Source organism: Cornus florida, unplaced genomic scaffold, assembly GCF_030987335.1.
Source record: "Cornus florida cultivar Cherokee Brave unplaced genomic scaffold, ASM3098733v1 CherokeeBrave_3.0.0_Hap2_Chr10, whole genome shotgun sequence".
Classification (NCBI taxonomy): Eukaryota; Viridiplantae; Streptophyta; class Magnoliopsida; order Cornales; family Cornaceae; genus Cornus; species Cornus florida.
The window spans coordinates 60,203,438-60,215,300 of record NW_026775580.1 but is presented as its reverse complement, the minus strand read 5'-3'; the positions used below and the strand labels follow the sequence as shown (position 1 = coordinate 60,215,300).

Sequence of the window (11,863 nt, the reverse complement as noted above, 5' to 3'; positions counted from 1 at the left end):
AAACCGAGTACCAGGCACGTGCTTCAACCTCTCATACTGCTCCTCAATTATTGCCCTTTCTTACATTTTGTTCAGTCAAGTAAGGGATCAATTTATTAAAGGCTGCTCATACTTGTAGATAGAATTAAATTTTTACTTGTGTAGGTATTGGGTTTATGCTTGGCAATCTCGGTCTAAAGTAGTGTGCAAGTTGGGCCAGACCCTACCCCAACCCAAATTCGGGTTGGTTTGGGCCAGCCCAAGGCCAACTGAACCCAGATTTGTCCAGGTTGACCCACTCTCTCTCTCTCTCTGTGAATATCCTACCAAACAAGTATGCAATCGGGTAGGTCAAGCTAAAATAATCCGATACATATAAAGGAAAGGAAGAGAAGTTTAGGCAATAAAATCCGTTGAAAGGAAATATAAAGTTCTAGAAAGAGAAAGTTCAGGCAATAGCTTAGTATGCACTAAAATCCATGAGAAGTTCAGTTGATAAAAATGACATTCATATATAAACAATCAGATACATATAAAGAAAATTAAAAGGAAAGTGAACTTTGTATAGTATATAAGTGATTAAACTTCAGGGTGAGGCTTGCAAATCAAAATCTGCAATAACCCAAATCAAATAGATTTTTTCGATGAACCGTAATCTGATGCGACGCCAACACAAACACACAGCCTTAAACTCCTCCAACAAAACTCAGAACCCTTAAACTTCTTCAACAAAACATAAAATCAACAAACTCATACGTTTTGGGGACAGAGACCTCCTCACAGAATGGCGGTGGTGGATTGGCGAAGGCGACAAAGATCGGAGATGGAGACAGAGACCTTCTCAAAGAACAATGGTGGTGGATTGGTTAAGGCGAGCGAGAATGGAGTGGACTGTTTTAATTGGTCATGGCAGTGAGAGGCTGATCTTCCACTTCTATAGATTGAAAAACTAAGGTTCATCTTCCACTGAGAGCAACTAGGGTTCTCACTTCTCATTCTTGCATAATGATAAAAACGGTGGACTTCTCACAATAGGGTGGTAGGGTTAAGGGTTAGGATTTGGTTATGTGTAATATCAACAGTTGGAACAGATCATTGAACGGTTAAGATTTGTGGGTTTGTTTAATTTTGGGTTTCGGGTTAGGTTTGGGTCTAACCCAAGAGCAACCCAAAATGCACCCAGGTTTTTTGTTTTTTTGATAAGTAAAATGCACCTAGGTTTGAGATTGCCCAACGCGGTTTATGAATTAGTAAACCCCGGCCCAAAATTGGGTTGGTCTTGGGTTAGACCCGAACGAAACCCGAAATTAAACAGACCCCCAAAGCTTAACCGTTGAATAATCTGATCCAACGGTTGATATTACACACACCCTTAACCCTACCACCATATTTGTGAGAAGTCCACTATGTTCATCATTCCGTGAGAACCTTAGTTGCTCTCGTTGGAAGATCAATCCTAGTTTTTCAATGTATAAAAGTGGAAAATTAGCCTCTCACTGCCATGACTGATTCAAACACTCCACTCCTTTCTCTCTCACTTTAGCCAATCCACCACCGCCCTTCTCAAAGGTCTCTGTCTCCATCTCCGATCTCCCTCGCCTTCGCCAATCCACCACTGCCATTCTGTGAGAAGGTCTCTGTCTCCACAAACGTACGTGTTCGTTGATTTTATGTTTTGTTGAAGGAGTTTTAGGTTGTGTGTTTGTGTTGGTGTGGCATCAGATTAGGGTTCGTCAGAAAAATCTATTTGATTCGGGTAATTGTAGATTTTGATCTGCATCAAATATCATTGTCTGCGTCACCTTGGAGTTTAATCACTTGGATACTTTACAAGGCTCTCTTTCCTTTCAATTTTCTTAATATGTATCTGATTGTTTATGTATGAATTTGTCTTTTTATTGCCTTAACTTCTCAAGGATTTTAGTGTATACGAAGTTATTGCCTGAACTTCTCTTTCCTTAGGAAGTGCAGCTTGATTGTCGGGGGAATCAACAGGAAGGTAAAAATAAGGTAGATTATTCGATTCTCAATTTTTGTAACGAATTTGTGTTGGTCTGGGGCTGGGGTTGGGCCTTCCCAACTTGCACCAAGCATCCACTCACTACAATTTCTTAATGATGTAGGTGCTCTTTCAATGTTCTTACAAGAACAAAAATAATGCTGGAACTAAATTAACACTTAACAGCATGGATCATGTTCAAGTGTTCTTGATAACAAAGTTCTAATTTCGACTAAATGTTGAATTAAATTTTATTTCAACAAAAAGTTCCCATCTATCTCTTGTTTAATCTAACATCTTGGTAAACCATTTGTATTCTGCTTGCAGGTATTGAGTCGGTGTATCAGTGGCAGGGAGAGGTAAGAGTAGTTTCCTATATATATGTATGTATAACAAACACCCACGTATTTGAAAATGTAGAGGGGATACTAGTAGTCCTTCTGCCTTAAACTTCCATGAAAGAGGTTTAGAAGTTTTGTTATGCTGTTCTTTCCCCAAAGTTCTATGTGGTTTCTTCCAGATCCAGACAGATTCTGAGGAGCTGCTTATAATTAAGACTAGGGAATCTCTTTTGGAAGCTCTGACTGAGCACGTCAAGTCAAATCACGAATACGAGTAAGTGGTACTGTAATCTTTCCTGCTTAAATAAGCTAAAGCTTGTGCAACACACTCTTCTGCTTAAAATGCAAATTGTTGTGTTTTCCTCTTGCACACAGACATACACCTTGCCCTCCACTCCACCACAGACGAGAGAAAAACCTTCCCCACATCTGGGACCAAAACACCCACACACTACTTGTTACCAGGTTCCCAATCATTTATGCACTTGGTGTCTCTGTTACCAAATGTTAACATCCTTATATTGAAGTAAAGGACTTGAAATAGATGTAAGATTTAACAGTGAGATTTTCTACTCATCCTCTGTGATTTTTGTAATGCTCAGGGTGCCTGAAGTAATTTCCATGCCCATTACTGGCGGCAACATCCAGTACCTAGAATGGATCAAAAACAGCACAAGGGACTGAGTCTTCAAGCTACAAGATCTTGGATGAGCAAGGGGTATGAACACCAACAAAATTGGGACATGGTCGATGCAAATAAGGCCCAACTTGCAAAATGGTGTGGGAGTTTGGTATCAGCTAAAAATGTGTTCGGGATAAATTGAAGATGCTGATAATGTTAATAACTAAACTGAACAAATAGACCTCTCTGTTGTTACTATCTCTGTTCTGTTTTGTTCCTACATTGTGCTGTGTTCTTGTACAGATGATCGATCACTTGAGAAACTGCATATGTGCTTGAACGAGAAACATTCCCAACCCGCGCAAAATCGCAAAGGGTTTAAAACTTCTGCCTCACTTGATTACAGGAAACTGATTTGTGGTCCGATTCGGACCAATTGGCAATCACAAGGGGCCTGGTGTCGACCTTGCGGCACCTTGCGAGTGGTTCAAGCAGTCCAAATACGAAATATGAACTTTGTGTTAAAATTTTACAAGACGTGCAACAATGCAAGCAACATTTTGGCTGTCCACTAATAACTACTGTTTTTTTGTTTTTCAAGTAATCCACCAACTTAGAAGCCTTCATTTGATACATCAAAAGGCCCTCGATATGGAATTGTCCAAAATGTAAGCATAAGTGGTAGGTGCTGGATGATTGTGAGAGCAATTTTACATGCTAATTAGTATCAATCATTTTCAAATTTAAAACGGCATTACCCGCTGGCCTAGTTAGTTGAGTGTCCAGCTTTTCGAGAGAATGTGTTCTAGTTAGTTGAGTGTCAACTTCTCGAGTTATGTCCGTGTCCGAGTCCAGCATACCTATTCCTTTGAAGAATAAAACAATTTTTACACTTTTTTCCTTCCAGATAAAATTGCATTACTCCTTGCCTTCACTTGTTACTAAGAAAAGTTTCTTGCTTCCTAATTAAACTGAACTACAATGTAACACTAATGAGCAACCTTGTTCATACAATTTCACTTACATTCAAATTCTATTGCACTTATCGGATTGACGACAAATTCAAATTCATAAGAACTGCAAGAAGTTTATTTGAGAGTTTATATTTGAAATAAGTTGAGAAATAAGATTGCTTAAGACTGTTTCAAGGGCTAAATTCTTCCAAGGGAAAACATGTTTCCATATTTCTACACTTGTCAATCCAGGAAAGATACGGCATTCTGATTACAGCTTTTCATTGTCAACATTTTGCATCGCACGTTGTTTAAATCATGGATGCCCCACGGATGAAAGGCAAAACATTGCATTTCCTTTCACAACCATTCCAATTAGGGCAATTGCCAGTGTTGCTGCTATTTGCGCTAGCCCCCACTCCCATTACGGTGCTAGGCGCCTTTGTTTCTGTAACAGAGCAGCAGTGTCCTGCTCACCAAGTTTACGAAGCTGATCAAGAGAGCTACGAAATTCAAAGAAATTGTCTCAATCTTTCCATAAACTTGCAAACAGTAGTTTGCCCCGGAACAGATCTAGAACTACACTATGCACTCGCCCCCACTCCTTGTTTTCTCTCAGCAGGCAATTCACTGACATTACTTTATACACTAAAATGTATTTCTTACAAAGGAAACAGTCAGCCCAATTTTCCTGGTTGCAAGAACCCCAAAGGTGACAAGATTACATAATACAACCTTTTTATAAGAGTTCAAAGAGCAAGCATACGACGTTACATGATGATGTTGACAGCCCGTCATTTTCCAGTTTTACACGGGCAACTGATAGTGTTTAACCCTCTGCTTAATCCTAACTGCTGATCCTCATCCAATATATGTTGGTTGCAGAACCACAAGATACATATGGTGCATCATGGATATTACCATATCGAATGCTTCATCCCAAGGCCATTGGTTGTTAATATGAGGCCCTTGTAACGGTTTAGGTACTCCTACACACCGAAAAAGAAAGATTACTGACCAAGAGGAAGTAGAAGTGTAGAATAGCTAAAGAGTTTCATGTGGAAGAAAAAAAGGAGAAATTCTCACAATGATATTGTAATCATAGGCTTGTAGCATCCCTTTATTGTCATATTCTTGTCTTCTGATAGGATCACTAAGAACTGTTATAAAAAATCAAACACTTCATTGTTAGATATAAATTAATTCGTTATACCATCTAAACTGCTATTTCTTAACATGTATTTCAAAAACATCCAACAGAAACTAAAAAGAAATTGGTAAGCAGCAAACAGAATGCCCTAAACCAGTTACAGACCTAGAGATCATGATAATGGTACCATTCAGCTAGGCCAAGAATCTAGAATAGCCACACATTTTAAAAGTAGGATCAAACATAGTCGAGGAGGACTAATTTGCAAGTGTATGGAGTATATAGCTCTACCTAACTTATATTTCTCTCTATTTCTGAAAAGGTGAACATTCTGATTTCTCAAGTGTCAAGCCAAAAGGCTCCTGTCCAACTATTCAATATCTACAAAAAAGTTGTACATGGATATCTGAGTCGGACACTCGACCCTCTTTGACCCTTCTCAAGGCATTCTACGTGCATCAAATGGCTTTTCCTAGTATGGTAACGGGTCTCAAGAAAGAAAAGGGGTCAAGCTACCCCTTTGCATAAGATAAAAAGCTTCCTTCATATGCAAGATCCCAAAAGATTAGGCACAATAAAACAGTAAAGAAAGTGATACCATGGGTTCTAAAGGGGAAAGGCAAGATTAAGGGCATGACTTTTATCGCTTGTCAATCAATAATATAAAAGATCAGGCATGTACTGTCACCTATAGCAAGAGTAGATTAAGCAAAACATAGGGAGTACACATAATTCAACAACAGGGCAAGTAATAATATAGGACCGAATTGATGTTCTCTTTTTCTTCTTCCTCTTCATTTTTTTTTTTTTTTTTCTCCCTCAGATAGTTGATAAGACTGATAAGGAAGGAAAATTGTCCACTTTAGATGAATTGTTAAGGGAACCAAAAACATGCCTTGCTAATCCAGGAAAAATGCACCCTCTAAAGAGTGATGAAATCTGCTGAAAATACTGATAGGGAATAGGGTGTAATTCGCACACATGAGCTGCACGTTTTCCAACGTTATTTTTGGACAAGAGGAAAAGAGAAATAGAATTAGGAATTTTTGTAGCTTAGGGCTACATTATTATGTTCCTAATTATTTTTGTATTTTTCTATTTTAGGGATAATTTAGTGTTTTTCATATATCAGGATTTGCTTAAGGTTTTGCCTATATAAAGGCTTCTTTGTAAATGTACAATTCAGTTTTGAGAATACTGAATATTATCGTTGAGCATGCGAACTCGCTTTGTGTCTCTTCTCCTTCCTTGTTCTTGTTGTTCTTAATCCCTCAGTCTTTCTAACCTACCTCCTCCAATCTATTTTATCACCTCCTTCGTCTGTCTTTTCACCTCCTTTGTCTCGCCTCATCTCATCTTCTCATTCTCATTCTCATCCCCTTCTTTCTTTCTGGTTACTATTGGTTAGTAAATAGTGTATTCATCTTCTTCCACAATCAATTTACGTACCACCTACCTGCTCCATCTCTCTAGCTGAATTCGCCATTACTTTAGACCCATGACCCACCATCACTTCCATCTATCTCCCTATAAGACAAGTCCATTAAACCCATTCCAACCATCCTTTCACAAAACTCTGAACCAAAATGAAGCCTACAGTTCATTTATATCTATATATGCATATTTACACATACAGCGCTACATACTTCCCTATTAGCCGAGATCCATTGTCTAAAGATGCCTAAAAGCAAATGGGTCTCATAATTGCAGTGCTCTTCTCGCCATCTAGCAAAAATAGGTGAAAGATGATGTATATTTAATGTAGTGGGTGATAATATGCACAGTAGATGGTGGAGAGGTGGCTAATAAAGGTGGTTCTCTAGGTAGTTAAGGGTTTCTTTAAGGAATTATAAATAGAGAGAAAGGGACTGGCATTAAAAAGGAAATAAGGAGTTAAAAAGAGGGGTATAATGGTCTCTCTTTTATTTTATTTTTTTATAAAAATTACTAAAATAACTGGAGGAAAAAAACAACAAACTTACAAGCTCTGGTGACCGCATCTAACAGGATTGTTTGACAAAGGACTTCAATGTAAGTTACCCTAAATTCATCCATCAAAAAAATAATTCCATAGTCAAATGTGTGTAATATTCACAAATTGATATGTTTTAGCAGAGGCCACTTCAGTAATGGACACTTTTTTCACTAGATTTGGGTTTTTTAAAGGAAGACTAAGAGTTCAATGGACTTTGAAGGGACTGCATGTAATTTAATTTTGCAAACTTACCATTAACTTAACTCAATTAATATAAATACAGCAATTTGAAAAGGAAAAAATATATATTGAGTTTTTTTTTTTTTTTTGGAGGGGGGCTCTAATTCCGCCCCTGTATTTTTTTTTTGATAATTCCACCCCTGTATAAACTACAAAATGAGCTAGATAGGAGATAATATACTCCTTAAACATGCATGGATACATACCCGTATCGAACACACATACCCGTCCTCGTAACATAGGTTTCACTCCAAACTGATCTGGTGAACTAAAAAACGAACATACACCAACAACCTGAACCCTTTGGTCTAAACTTCTGCTTCATCGATATATTTCCCCCTCAATCCAAAACAAGCATAACTAATGACCTTATAAGTTTTGCATATGATAAACAAAACTGATTTACTAAACCCCAATCTTCTAGCGGAAATAAATTCACTATTTATTGGTCCAAGCGTTCCCTGAATTAATAAAATAAACATATAGGCTTGATCAAGCTACATGTTTCCATGGTTTATCGTTGCTGAAAGGAAGGCCTCAACAAATCAATGTCTATATATAAACATCAATGTTTCAGAACAACTAAAAAACAAAATAAAAATAAACAGCACAAGACTGACCCTGGTAAGCTTCGTTTATCTCTTGAAATCTTGAAGTAGCACAGTCCTGCTCTTTTTGCTTATCAGGATGCCACTTCTGCACAAAAGAAGCAGACCAGTTTATAATTGCCAAACAAGGAAAATAATGTTTCAGCTAAAATATTTGGACCATAAAGTATATGTAAAACCTCAAAAATGACAAGAAAAATAGCATCAGAAAGATGTGAACGCGCGTTCGCATTAGATTTGATTATAAGCAAATTTGACCAATTAAGCATATGGGTCTTTAATTTAATAATAACAAATGCAAGAAAAAACAGCACAAATTTGACCCATGAGTATATGTATAACCTCAAAAATGACAAGAAAAATAGCATTGTGCGTGCGCGAGAACGCATTGGATTTGATTATAAGCAAATTTGACCAATTAAGCATCTAAAGTATGGCTCATTAATTTAATAGTATCAAATGCAAGAAGAAACAGCACAAATTTGATAAATCAAATACAAACCAAAGCGAGACGGATATAGTTGTTTCTGATGGTGTCCTCCGTAGCATCATAATCCACTTCCAATATTCGATAGTAATCCTACATATAGAATCAAAAAGCGCGTCAGAAATAGAATCACAAAATTAGAAATAAATACAGAAGTTATATATATATATATTTCAAAAACACGAAATTGATACGAAAGCGATAGGTATATGTATGTGTATGTAAATAAACCCTAGTTTTGCTAAATATGATAAACTTACTTTGGGTTTAGACATAACAGAGAAGAAATCGAAGTTTATATGAGAGTCTTCTTGTTTTGTTTCTTCGTTTTCTCGAACAACGTCGTCCCATTCGTCCCACATCATGTTCGCGGCTTTCGGAATCGCAAAGGCGCAAATGCGAAATTGAGTGTGTGTGTGTGTGACAGAGAGAATGTGTGGTGTGTGTGTGTGTGTGTGTGTGACGGGGAGAGAGAGAGAGAGAGAGAGAGGGAGAATTCCTTGCGTTCTTTCTGTGTATGGGCTTAAGATGCGTACTCACTGTTTGGCAAATTTTATAATGGAAAATTCTGGAGAACACCTGAACGTTTATCCTTCTTTTCTTTTCTTTTCTTTTCTTTTCTTTTTCTTTTTAACCATCATTCACGGTATTAAAATAAGGGTCAAATTACATAAAACACCCCCCGAGCCCCGAGGTTAGCCATCAGCCATAAAACCAAAAGGGTCAAGTTGACCATTTTTTACTTTAGAGTTAAACCATTTGTTTTAAAAAAAAATTTAGAAAGTATTGTGTATTGGTAAGTTACAATTTTGCCCCTCAAAAAATCTAGTTGGGCTTCCTTTCTCTTTTTTCCCATATATATAACATGTGTGTGCGTGTATAGAAAAGCTTGTCTCTATATTTTTTGGACAATAAAAGTCCCTAATTTTGGTCATTTCATATTTTAATTTTGTTTTTTTTATTAATTTCATTTTGTCGCTATATGTAACATGCTAACAACACTATACTTTCCGGGCAGCCATGATTTCGACAAGATCATTTATTCCCCCACCACCACAATCTCCACCCCCGCAACCACTACCGTCGCCGGCACTATGAGTATTTCGGTAGATGAACCGCCACCCCTACGAGTAATAGTATGGCGAATCAACCACCACCAACTCCACACCCAAAACCACCATCACCACACCCAAAACCACCATCACCACTTTGCATTTGGGCAAATGAATCAGTACCGACACCATCATCTCCAACCAACAATCACCACCAAACAATGTATTTTAGGGGTGGCAAAATGGGTCGCAACCCATCAACCCGCTTTTTAATGGTCTTGGGTAAACCATATTTACAATTGGTCAAAAATGAGTTGGGTAATGTTTAACCACTTAATTTAAAGGTGAAGATGGGTTGAATATAGATACCCATATTTAACTTATATTTCACCTATCACATAATAAACCCACAACACACATCTATTCAATATTGCACTCAACTCATTTCTCTCTCCCTCAAATTATGTCTCTCACATCATCTCTCTCTCAATTTGTCTCTCATCAATCCCCCCTCTCTAAGTTTCCCTCTCTATAAATTTCTTTTCTTTCATTCACTTCTCTCTCTAAAACGAGTTGATAAATATTATATTTAACATTGTTTTTTTTATTTGTTACTAAGCATTAAATAAAATTTTAAAACCTTCCGAAAAAAATATTAAAAATAAAAAAATTAATTAAAAAAATAAATTTTAAAATAATTTATTAAAAAATTAAAACAATTAAAAAATTTTAAAATTTTTTAAAAATTAAGTAATTAAAAATAATAGTTAAAAAATAATAATTAATGGGTCCACGGGTCATAATGGGTTGACCCTATACAATTTTGACCCGCCCATTTTTAACCCATTCTAAACAAGTTGAATATTGGTCTTGACCCATACTTGACCCACCCATTTTCAACACAACCCAAACTCAGCCCAACTAGTCCATTTGCCACCCCTAATTATGGTGAATGAACCAACACTGTCACCACCACCATCTTCACCTCCATGGGAGGAACTATTCATGGGCTAATCTAGGCTATAGCCCAAGTATAATGAAAAATATATATTTAGTACTACTATTCCTATAAGCTTATGTACTATTCTTCCTCTTTCTTACAAACCATTCAGCCCAGCCCAATCCATTGTAAAACATAACTGGGCCAACCTAGGAAACCCTAACCATGTCAAGTCTGAATTATGTGATAATTGTGATCCATTCTCGCCATGTTATCTCAGTAGCCATATGATCTTTCTCTAACCCTAACCCCAACACCCTCTGCAAACCCTAATATATCTTCTCAATGACGAAGGTCAATACACATCGTTCCTTATTCATGATCTAAACTCTAAGATCATTCAACCCAATATCATTCGATTTCTAGGAAGAAAAGCTCATTTTGAGTTGTCAGTATTGATCATTTGCTTTGAATCATTGCTTAAAATCGTTTATTTCGAGTTTAGAAAGATATTTTTTGTTTTCAGTTGTAAGTATTGTGCCATTATCGTTTGGTTTTAAGATTTAAAGTAGATTGTTCAACATTTTTTGCTATTCTAAATTTTTTTTCATCAATTTTGTTGCCACTGCATACTAATTATAACACATTTCTTGAGGGTTTTCGTTAGTTGCTACAAACTTTTGAGGTTTTTTTCAAAAACTGTTGCAAAGTTTAGTGATTTTTTACGGGTGCTTTTCATCAAATTTGAGTCATTAAATTAGTTCCAATTTCATATGCTACCTCCACTGGTTTACCATTATTTAAATGTTCATTGATATTGTTGTTGTTATCATTATTATTTTCTTTGCTTGAAATTTTTTTTTTTCAGTAAATCATCTGTTTGAAATTTTGTTCATGTACTTTTCATTATTGTAGTTTCACAAATTGATAGATTTATAATGAGTTAGCAAGTCAATTCCACTCCATGAGTAAAAAAAAAAAACAAAAAATTGTAATCTTACTATTTACTTTATCCTGACTCTGCCCCTGCTCACTTCTAAACCACCGCCACCATCTCCAGCCCCACAACCATCTCCACCATCTCCAACCCAACAACCACCACCACCAAAATGCTATCGCCGATGATGCCGTATTGCAAAAGGAAATGAAGTTTTGGAGCTCAAGCCAATCGCATTGGCTTGTTTTGATTATAGTAGATATCGCAAACGCATTGAGCAAGAGTTGGGAAATGTGATTTGGTTTTTGAAATTACATGAATGCACACAATTTATTATGATGTGGTTATATCTAATGAGGTCAAACTTGTCCAAAAAACATGGAGACACGTTTGAGGGGAGGGGAAGAGAAGTGGGTATGGTAGTGTGTAAGTGGGTAACGGATCTAAACAAAATAAGGTTATTTTTGTATAGGTAAAGATAATAATTTAAGTTTAATGAATAAATAATTCGATTTTCTCACAAAAGAAGATTATTTTGGTTCAATTAAATTTTTACCCCTATTTGGTTTGACATTCAACA

At 36.6% G+C, this 11,863-nt stretch overlaps 2 protein-coding genes across 3 annotated transcripts in view; one reads left to right on the top strand and one right to left on the bottom strand.

Moving 5' to 3' along the window:
- LOC132278577 (protein CutA, chloroplastic) overlaps positions 1-3,221 on the top strand; it is a 6,925-nt gene extending 3,704 nt beyond the window's left edge. Inside the window, exons 3-7 of one of the 2 annotated variants that reach the window (XM_059780398.1) lie at positions 1-14; positions 2,306-2,337; positions 2,499-2,593; positions 2,695-2,784; positions 2,922-3,221. The exon at positions 1-14 is cut by the window's left edge and continues 49 nt beyond it. In XM_059780398.1, the coding sequence (XP_059636381.1) occupies positions 1-14; positions 2,306-2,337; positions 2,499-2,593; positions 2,695-2,784; positions 2,922-3,003 (313 nt within the window). In that variant the 3' untranslated portion in view covers positions 3,004-3,221. The remainder of the gene's footprint in view (positions 15-2,305; positions 2,338-2,498; positions 2,594-2,694; positions 2,785-2,921) is intronic. The other variant, XM_059780399.1, reaches the window with a different exon arrangement.
- A 1,184-nt stretch (positions 3,222-4,405) lies between these two features.
- On the bottom strand, positions 4,406-8,910 carry LOC132278579 (uncharacterized). The gene is made up of 5 exons (XM_059780400.1): positions 8,615-8,910; positions 8,370-8,447; positions 7,880-7,955; positions 4,981-5,054; positions 4,406-4,883 (listed from the first exon to the last, which is right to left on the bottom strand). The coding sequence occupies exons 1-5, from the start codon at positions 8,717-8,719 to the stop codon at positions 4,812-4,814; spliced, it is 405 nt and encodes a 134-aa protein (XP_059636383.1). The 5' UTR covers positions 8,720-8,910; the 3' UTR covers positions 4,406-4,811.
- Positions 8,911-11,863: the final 2,953 nt, after the last annotated feature.